Source organism: Blennius ocellaris (genome assembly GCF_963422515.1).
Source record: "Blennius ocellaris genome assembly, chromosome: 2".
In the NCBI taxonomy this organism is placed as follows: Eukaryota; Metazoa; Chordata; class Actinopteri; order Blenniiformes; family Blenniidae; genus Blennius; species Blennius ocellaris.
This window is the reverse complement of record NC_137651.1, coordinates 7,434,802-7,445,430: the sequence shown is the minus strand read 5'-3', so window position 1 is coordinate 7,445,430 and position 10,629 is coordinate 7,434,802. Positions and strand designations below refer to the sequence as shown.

At 39.4% G+C, this 10,629-nt stretch overlaps 1 protein-coding gene across 4 annotated transcripts in view; it reads left to right on the top strand.

Moving 5' to 3' along the window:
- dync2h1 (dynein cytoplasmic 2 heavy chain 1) overlaps positions 1-10,629 on the top strand; it is a gene marked incomplete at its 5' end in the record, with an annotated part of 100,662 nt that overhangs the window by 66,824 nt on the left and 23,209 nt on the right. For all 4 annotated transcript variants that reach the window (XM_080504075.1, XM_080504073.1, XM_080504074.1 and 1 more), the window contains 4 exons: positions 214-339; positions 3,933-4,043; positions 5,125-5,194; positions 5,289-5,374. In XM_080504075.1, the coding sequence (XP_080360201.1) occupies positions 214-339; positions 3,933-4,043; positions 5,125-5,194; positions 5,289-5,374 (393 nt within the window). The remainder of the gene's footprint in view (positions 1-213; positions 340-3,932; positions 4,044-5,124; positions 5,195-5,288; positions 5,375-10,629) is intronic.

The window sequence follows — 10,629 nt, the reverse complement described above, 5'->3', positions numbered from 1 at the left end:
CTTGCATCTTCATCTGAGTGCTAAAGAGAAATAATCGCACTGATAATTTAATTTTACATTTATTATAGTGTGTCTCTTTTTGAGGACAGAGAGGATTAAAATTATTAATCAGATTATAACTTAAGAAAAATTATAATTCAGAATCAAATTTTCCATCCCAGTGATTCTGTTTCCCACCCTCCTCGACTTCTACCACTTTCTCTGACTGTCTAGATCTCCATGGGTCAGGGGCAAGCTGATGTGGCCTTAGCGACGCTCAGAGAGTGTTCCCGTAATGGAGATTGGCTTTGTCTGAAAAACCTTCACCTTGTAACTGCATGGTTACCCCTCCTGGAAAAAGTAAGTTGTTCTGCCTGTTTGAGTCTTTGTGTCTTGTAAGACTCCAGAAACTGCTATTAACTTTTAAATGTATCTGCCTCTTCCAAGAAGTTTGCCTTCTGTGTTTTGTGCTTTTAATTAAGGTGTTGTGGTCTTTCCCATTATTGAACTGTTATACCAGGGAAGAACTATTTTTATGACATTATGAGGGAAGGTCTATATAGAGATATTGTTCTGGTAATGGATGATTGTCCTCCCCATGAACTACACACAAAAGATAAGGAAGCCAGTGTTTGGTGCAAGATGTGCTTGCTGAAATAAAGTGTCTTTGGATTATATCTTATACCACTGGGAAAGCCTGTTTATCTACATTTTTAATAGTGCCATTATTTGTAAAGAATACGCATTTTAGAATGAACAGCATAGCTGAGTAAGTAGGAATAATTTGCCAAATCTTCTCTGCGAATTCAAAACAGCATTTTATTTAGTGTTGACTTTTGCTTGGTGTATATGGTTGTAGTGTGAAGAAACAAGACCTATAATCAATTTAGCAATTCATTCATTAAATCCACAAGAGCCTCAGTCCTGTATGGAACCAAGAGAAATTTGTCAATAATCCAACACCTCCTCCTCCTCCTCCTCCTCCTCCTCCACTTCTTCCTCCTCCTCCTTCTCATCATGGCAGTCACCAGCCTGCTCATACACTGCTGTGGGATTTCATCCTATTCTTCGATATGTGTTTGTTGCAAGTGCCTCAACACAATTGTGTTGGTCACTATGGCCACACCAAAGTCACGAAGGTGTTCAATGGGGCTATGAGTTAATCTCATCCTACTATCTCTGCATTTGAAACTCAAAACATTTGTCAATGAAAAAGCTGTTTGGCATTTCCACAGACGCCTTGGCCATAAAAAGCTTTGCAATGGCATAACATTTATTGTTGAAAAGCATTGTTATACCAAGGAAATAAAGTACCAAACACAAATCCCCCGATGAGTAGTTTAGTTTCATATAGAACAATAGCAAGTGCTGCCTTGACATTTGTCCTGAAAGGAATTGTGGGTGGCAAAAAAATGTATAATATTTTGTTCAAATGCAGAATTCAGTGATCCAGCAAAGTGGAATATATCAAGTCCAGATCTATAAGTCATACTACAAAATGTCCATTGTTAAAAAAAAACTGACTTTAATAAATTGTTTTGGCAATGTGTTCCCTGGACGAGTTCAAGTTAGGACAAAACGTCAGTGGAAAAGGGCAACCGGGAAGTTTACCTGGAACAAAAAAGAAAAAAAACATGGGCCGTAATGTACTTGTTTCATCCCAGCTCGTAAAGTTTGAGATAATTCATCGATAACATTACAACACTTCTACTCACATACAGAAGTGCAACGTTGTGTTGGCTGCCTACATTTTCATATCTAAAATGACCTTCTGTCCTTTGCTTGCACATACATACTTTCCATTCCTCCTGTCTGCCCATATTACCTGCTTAGCTGCTTTTGGTCTGGCTCTGTAGGGCCGTGTTTTCTTGTTCGCTTTATTCCCCGAGCATCACAGTGTGTGTGTGTGTGTGTGTGTGTGTGTGTGTGTGTGTGTGTGTGTGTGTGCGCGCGCGTTAAGCTATTTTTTGTATTTATGTGTCATTCATGTGACTTCTGTACATTGTTATCAAGTGGCTGCCGACTTCCCTGTTAGATTAGTTGGTGTAAATTATGTCTTGTGCGTTTGTTGTAGTTGCTTGTGTCCGTGCGCTTCCCCCTGTGGTTCAGTTTTGCTGTTGTGTCAGTGTTGCAGGTCACATCTCACTGGGGAGGGGGCTCAATTCTTGGCTGTGATTGGCCTGCATAAGTGTTTCGTATTTGTGTGTGCAAACTCTCACCTGTCAGTGTGCTGGTTTGTGCCTTGAGGTCAGCCCTGAGACTCCTTCTGTCCACTCTATGCAACTGTGCGGCTTAAATCACGCCTTATAGCAACTCTTCTCTTCTGCACACGTCCTTCTATATCCCCCTACTCTCTTTTCTTTTCGTCAAGCATTCCATTTTGGACTTTGCTGCCTGATTTGTTGTCCATAAATACTTCTACGCCCCAGCTATGTTCTCGCTAGTTTGTGTTTCCCTGCCTCATATTGTACGGCTAAAACTCTGTCTCTTTCTCTAACAGTGTCTTTGTCTCGGTATTTGTACTGAAACCGATAAGGTTGGAGTCTCAGCAGTCAAGCTTGAAATGAAAAAGTGATGCAAACATGGGGAACTGGGGAGGCAGGGAGCAGGGGCAAAATGTGAAATATGGTGATTGTAAAAGAAGAGAGTTGGGAAAAATCACCGGATCCACTGCAGGCAGGTAGAATGGGTTAGAAGGCTTCGTTTTAATATCTGCCTGTGGCTGTATCCATGCTTAGTCTATCTGCATTTCCCAGTGCCGTTTTCCACATTTCTTTTCCACTTTCGGGTATCTGTCTCCTTGATGCTTCCTGTTTTGAATCTAACAGTTGGCCAATAAAGAAATGGGAAATGTAAGACTGGAGGCTGAGGGGAAAGCTTGTCGATATTTAAGGTGGCAGTGCAGATGTTTCCTTTCATTCATCTCTGTCTGTTCACTATTACTTTAACGTTTTAATTTTATTCACTTTATTCACCGACTGGTAGAAATAGTGACTCGTTTTTATCAAATACTAAAATCTGTCTTGTAGTTAGAAATGTGTTTGACAAGACATTACTCATGCTCACACACACACACACACACACACACGCACACACACACACACACACAAATGTGTGACCAAAGGGTTACTTTGAGGGCTGTCAGTTCTTGTATTCTTTGTATTCTTTGATTTTCTGTAATCATATAAGCTCAGATGATAATGAATTAGTCTCCCAAATGATGCAGAAACACATTGATGTACAGTTGACTGTGTGTGTGTGTGTGTGTGTGTGTGTGTGTGTGTGTGTGTGTGTGTTGTGTGTGTGTGTGTGTCGTGTGTGTCGTGTGTGTGTGTGTGTGTGTGTGTGTGTGTACGTGCGTGCGTGCATGCATGTAGCCCATCAGATGACACAAGACCCTAAGGTGCCACCGTGCTATTTTTAGCCACAAATCCTTGAGAAGAATAGAAAGAGATTGGTGAGGAATGTGAAGGGAGAGGTAAGGGGAGGAAAGCTGGAAATGGAGATGGAGGGAGAGTGAGAGGAAGAAATCCTGAAAAACAGAAAGGAGACAGACGCAAATACTGTGAATATACGTTATATATCAGAGTAAGGGGGAATTGTGTCCATGATGAAAAAAAGGTCACATGGCAATTATCTAATGGAGATGGAGTGACATTGCAATGAAATAAGAAAAAGAAAAGAGGAAGCACTTTTGTGTTGCAAATTTTCCTTGTATGAGAAATGCTCTATCAATCAAGTTTGATTTAATTTGATTTAAGAAATTGGACATCTGAACCACGACACAACAGTAACATCCTTTTTGAAATGAAACTAAATATCTGTAATTAATGCTCTGCATGATAACATGTCTAAGTATTATATACAATCTAAGTCTCAGTTCATCTTCCGTGATTTTAACGAATGAGAGTGTTGGAGTTTTTTTGTAATTTAAGTGTTGTTTTTGCTCATAGGAACTGAATGTGCTGCGTCCCAAAGCCGGCTTCCGTCTCTGGCTGACAGCTGAAGTTCACTCCAGATTTCCTGCAATACTTCTGCAGTCCAGTCTCAAGATCACTTATGAGGTATTTGTAGAAAGCCATACACAGGCAAAGGCTGGTGCTGGATTGTATTCACCTAATTCATATTACATTACTCAAGGTGAAAACAAAACACATTTCTATACTTTTTCACAGGCCGTGTGCACTTGTCTATGACTATACCGCAACTATGTTTTAATGAGCTTTCTCCCACTATGACTGTCAGTATCTATGAACAGAGTTTGTCCATGTGTGTCTTTGCTGCTCTATATACTCTGTAAGAAGATGCTGAAGCCTGCAGCTTGTGTGTTATTGATGCATGCTTTAGTTCTTAGTGTGCTTCTGATGGAAGTCATGCTCATGGGGTTAGCTGCTTCAGCAGCCAAGCATGCTGCACAAACAGGCTCTTCTTGCGCCTGTCTGCCTTTCAGGCAGTTCGACACACACAATTTCATGGGTAAACTTACTGACATACTTTACATGGATTCACACACATTCTTATCATAGTCCTGCGACAAGTAAATGACTGAAAAATACATTCTTTCTCAGCTATAAGACATGCGTCCGTCTCAGTATTGGAATAATGAATGGAATGGTCTTCATGCAGTCTGTGCACATTGTCGGTTTCAGAAAGTAATTTTCTGGGTTTTCAAGGTGTTATCATTTTGATTGATGGTAGAACCATTTAAACTCATCTTTAGTACTATGTTGGAGCAACATATTGAAAGAAATAGCCTATTCTGATGAGAGATATGCACTATTGACTGGGTGTATTATGAAATCACCGAGATGGATACACCACATGTCCAGCAAAGCTGATAATCTCTGAAATGATGTTAATGTCTACTCATTGTTTTCATCACAATTGTCGGCAGAGAAATTATGCTCAAAATGCTCAAACACAAAATATAGGCTGAGTCCTTGGAAGAGTGTATAAGGTAAGTTAGACATTGACATACACATATGGGACAAGATGGGATATGGCAGTGAGATTCAAACCTGCAGACCTCTGACCACCAGCTCACATCTCAAATCACAAGAGAAATTGTTTTTTTAATCTCCTCTTTCTTCACCTTCTGTCTCATCATTTGATTATCCCATTACTCCTTTATTTTACCATCTTCAGGCTCCTCCAGGGTTGAAGAAAAATCTGCTCAGAACATATGAGTCCTGGACGCCAGAGCAGATCAGTAAAGGTGAGTCGCTTCTCTTTTCTTCTCTCTTCTCTTTTCATTTTCAAGTAATGAAGGCTTTATGTTTTTTTTTAACATGATAATTGTTCGCATGTAGGAGGTGTTCTGACGAGATCCCAGTCTTTGTTTTGCCTGGCGTGGTTCCACGCTGTTTGTCAAGAGAGACGAAACTACATACCACAGGTAAAATACACAAATCCATCAAGAATAACGAGAAGTGTCATGATTCTACAATTATACATCTGAACATCAACCAATTTAAAAGAGTGACCAAATGGAAAAGTTGTTGTAGTATTGAAACCGTTCACAATATAAGGGTGACCACACTTACAGTTTAACAGTCTGATGTGGAGAATCATGAAATCCCAGGTTTAATTTCAAGCTCAATACAATGACACAACAAAATACCTTAAAAGCAGAAAAAACATATTGTTTTAGTTCAGTATTTAGGTTTGAGAGATCAGACAATAAAATAACAATGCAGGTTTATTTTAATAAACCTGAAAAGAAAGTAAATATTAATTGTATTTAACTAGCATATCCAGCTTACTAAAACAACTTTCAACATATTTCTGGTCAAAGCACTGATCTGGGCTTGTTCCAGATGTTATTCCAGCCAATCAGATGATGTGCAACAAACAAATCCATCACACCAAGCTGGAGCTGCATCATTTGACTCAAATCAACCGAACTACAAGTTCATAAAAAACTCAGGGAGGTTTCTTGTTTTACTGCCTTTTCCACACACACACACACACACAAAAAGCATTTTAGAGATTTACAAACGTACTGAACTTCTTTCTTGTTCCTACCTCTTTCCTGATTACAACAGTGTATATGAATACCATTTACAATAGCCGCTGGTGCACATGGTTACCGCAATACCTCGGAGCACTTTGAGGTCTTTGAAATCAACAAATGTTCCTGGCCAGCTAATCTATGGACATCCATAGAAGGAGTAAAAATAAACTACTCCACGGGCTGGCTGTCTTGATTCTCACTGGCCAGCAGAGGAAACACACTTGCTGTTGGAGCAGTGCCTCCGGCAGCGGCTTTGTGTGTGTGTGCGCATATGTGTGCTTGGCTCTGTACGTGTGACTTTGTAGTAAACCTTATGGCTGCATTTTAGAAACAGCCCCCGTGTTGATAAAGCTTCGTCGTGGTGTCTTCACCTACGACTCCATGAGTACTGCCTGATGACCAATATGTGTGCAATGTCAAATATGTACTTGAGAAATACAAGTCCTCTGATGTCATATACAGTCAAAGGTTCAGAAGAGTGAAGCATAAATGTCGACTAAAAATAGAGCTATTGACCCATTGCATCTGGGAGAGGTAATTACTCTCATTTTTGGCTGCAGTTCAATAGCAATGCCACATCTATAGACATAAACGTCTGCCTCTGAGTGACTCTATAATAAAGTTTCGTCAGCTGTGAGCTGAATACTGCACGACCGATGAAGGAACACTATTGTTCAGTCAAATGCCAAAACTTTTTTCTCCTAATTTCCATTCAAAAGCAATTTCTAGTTTACTCGCCTGGTATGATTCTTTCACAATGAAGTCGATTCCTATGATTTACCCTTGAAAGCTCCAACTTGTGTATGATTTGTAAATGTTCAACACTCTAGGACTGAACACAATATCTCCTCATCTGAACTGCAGTCAGTGATTGATTTGTACAAAGTGAGGACAATTTGCTAATGCTCTGATTTCTATTGCTGTAAGAAAAAAGAACAGTTTATGTCATGTCTTACTTAACGGGAGAGCCGCAATGAATCTGTATAACCCCACCCCAAAAAACACACACGCACACGCGCACACATACACAGCTCAAAAATGTGTGTTTGAGGTTAATTGGTGACTCACAATTGGCCATAGTTTTGTACATGAGTTTGACCTGTTTCAACGTTTACCCAGCCTTCACTGATAGCTGGGATTGGCCCCAGTTCCCTGTGACCCTGAGTGGAATTAAGTGGTACGGAAGATGGCTAACTGAGTCAGAAATTTGTGATATTGAAATTTTAAAATGGGACAAGAGTATTTAAATGATGTAGACTTTTCGATTAATCTTCTTTTGATTACATGTACAGATTAAGTTACGAGTTGTCCGCGGCTCATTTGGAGATCAAGTTGTCTGTGTCCTAATCCTCTTCTGTATATCGCATATACCTGTAGTAGCTTGTTCTGGTTTCCCCCACTGTGTCAAAGTGACACAAGTAAATCTCATCCATTGCCTCAGAAAAAGACATCACTCGAAACACATTGTGGAGGTGAGAAAGTACAAATACTGCACTTTATCTTTATCTGAACTTTATCTTTTTTTTTCAAAGATTCTAAGACTTCTAAGATCTTTTGATGTGTACAACTGTTACATTATGGTTGACTTTTAGAAAAGACACATGCTGTTGTGTTGAAGCAACTGTCATCTATGGCAGCACAGTTATTCCATTGATATGAACTGTGATTCTTCTGAAATGTCACAAAAACTTGCTCTTTTTTAGTTTTATTAGACCTCAGTAAATAAGTGGTGAAAAGGTGGAAAAAACTACTCACCTGTGTCTTTTGTCCATAAATACCAGTTTTCTTGTGAGTACAGTTAGCTAAAATATATAGATAAGGAGGCGCTTTAAGAAACTTGACCAAGCTGTGATAGGATTCATTGTACTGCATGAAGGTCTTTGTGTCTGCTATCAAGCATACACTCAGTGAATCCAAGTACTTGAGGGATCCTTAGAAAAAAATCGTATGGTTTTGTTATAAAGCTCCCGCAACTTTCGCAATTCTTTTTGCCCTCTTATGTTCCATCAAGTTTTGTATTCTTTACTCTCTCCTAAGTCACTTCCCCTACTGTGGAGTACACAAGGAACTAAACCTTGTATCCAGATCCATTGATTTCATGCTTCATGTTCCTACTTTACTAGGCTTCCCTTTTCCTCATTTCATCCCTCTTCTTTGCTCCTTGACATCTAATCTCTCACTATCTCTGTCTGGCTCTCACTCTCTCAATTTCTAGTGATTGTTTTTATTTTATTCATTTTAAATGCTAATGTTGCCTGTCATTCGAAAAACACAATGACCTAATTATTGAAACTGTCACAGCCTCTTTCTATCCTACTCCAAAATCACTTATTCTCTTCTTGCACCACTTTCTTTTTCTCATTATTCACTCATCATTGTCATCCTTTTTACATGCTTGGTCAGAAAAAAGCCTTCATTATTTAAAAGAAATAAGCAAATACATTTGAAACAAAAAATAGAAAGGTGGACTAAAGGAGTTGTGATAAGATGTGATGTAGTATTGTGGGTAGCGAACATGAAGGAGTGTGTCTGTGTGCAGGAATAATTATATATTGTTTTGTTTGATAGAGGACAACAAAATTAATGTCTCGTTATGCCTGGTGAACATGTGATTGTACCCTTTCTGAAGTGGTTCCAATCAATAAACACCAATGTAGCTACTCTCATTAGAGCTAGACATGGAATCATTCACTGAATAAGCAGTGAACGTTGTTCATAACGCAAAGTCAAACATGCATGAGCACAATCAGCAGATTTACCCACACATACAGTATGTTGGCACATTTATCAAATGGAGTGTGCCAACGCACTCGCACGCAAGCAATAAAATGCAGAAAAACTGATACTTCATCGTTGGGAATCATTTGTGAACTATTGAACATACCTCCATGGTTTTTGTCCACCTGTCATCTCATCATTGAATTCACAAACAGGTGGTTATTATTCACATTGAAGCAGTTGTACGTATGTGTTGTTTGCACTATTTCTGCTTGACAGAGGTAGTGTTATGGTATGCATATTTTAACAAAAGCAGGGCAACAACAGGTTGGGTTTACCTGTAACCAGATTACTGCTGGATAAAGAGGTTGACTGGTACAATACCTCATAATACCAACTGTAAGTTTTAAGTTGTATCTATTCAAAATGCACCATGAAGAGGATATCTATAAAAGTCTCACTGGTGTATGAGATGCATTTATTATCGTTTACTTCACATGAAGGCATAAAGTAAAATATTTTGAACAAAAAAACAAAAACAAATACTGGATAGTTGTGGTTGTCACTGAGTTCTATGGTTCATTGACTCATGACACAACCTTGAGGAAAGCCTCCCGTTGCATCCAAGCCAAGTTCTACGTTCATCATCATCCAGGTGATGGAAGAAAGCTTTAGAATTCTGGTTTGCTGCCGTGTCGACTGGCTGGAGTATTTCACTACAGCCTTCAGGGACGATGGCCAGTATTAGCTGGCAGATTACAACTGCTGATTGAAAGTGTGGCTTTGATTTTGTCCTTGATTTGTTGGGTGATGTGTGCTGGCATACTGTCCATCACAAGAAGGGCTTATCAAGTTCATCATTTGTTCATTCATCCAAACAATCTAGTTCATGGTCACACCAACACTGGTGTGGCTTTTGGAAGTGCGTCCTCTTGTGATCAATTGTCACTGTATTGATACGTTTCCGTGCATTCTCTGCAACACGTCTGACCATAGGGATGTCAAATGTCAGGGGGACCATGTCCATTTTGATTATATGGTCTGATAATATATGATGTGTTTTGACCTTCTGTTCAAAAGAAGGCTCAAATATCTGGTGACAGTTCAGTCTGTGCTCTGACTGGCGGTTGTGTAGCTTCTTGTGTGTGTATGAAGCAGAATTGCATTTTTCTTTCTTTCATTTCCTTTGCAGCACCGTCAGTTTTCTGCTTGAAAATCCATATACTACCACCATTTGTTTCTTCATGTTGTGGCCATCATGCTTTTACTGTTCCTTGTTTTCTTTATTGCTGTAACAGTTTTCTCAACTCAAGCCTCTCAAGTGTTTCAGACACAATCTTTTAATTTTAATTTCTCTTTGTACCTTAATCTTTTGGGCAGGATCTTGCTTGCACTGTTAGTCGGTGGTGCACAAACAGCATCTCATGTAAAGAGAATGACATTTAGTGGTCTCGCCTGAAACATTTGAAAATCGAATGTGGCCAAACAACAAAAGAGTTTGAATTATAGAGAGTAAATAATTATATTTATATAATACCACGATGAAGGAATTTGATTGGTGGATAATTCATGCTGCAGTAGCAAACAGTTACCACAAACATACAGCTGGTGTCATAAAAAGCTACATACAGAGGACATTAGTTGCCCTCTCTATGTACATTGTTCCCACTTGAAATAGTGCCACAATTGTAAAAGACCTCCATTTGTGGCATGAGTGGCAGAGCTAGCTGTGTGGTGTGGGTGGAGCCCATGAAAGGTTTGTCTTATACTGTGGACCGATAGTTTTCAGATGGCAAGACAATTGCTCTTTCAAGAATTTGGGAATTCAACATTCAGTGGCCTCATTAGCGTGTAGGAGAACTGTCAACCGTCCAGCCACAAATGCTGCTGAGGAGTGAAAGTATGGTTGCCACAGACTG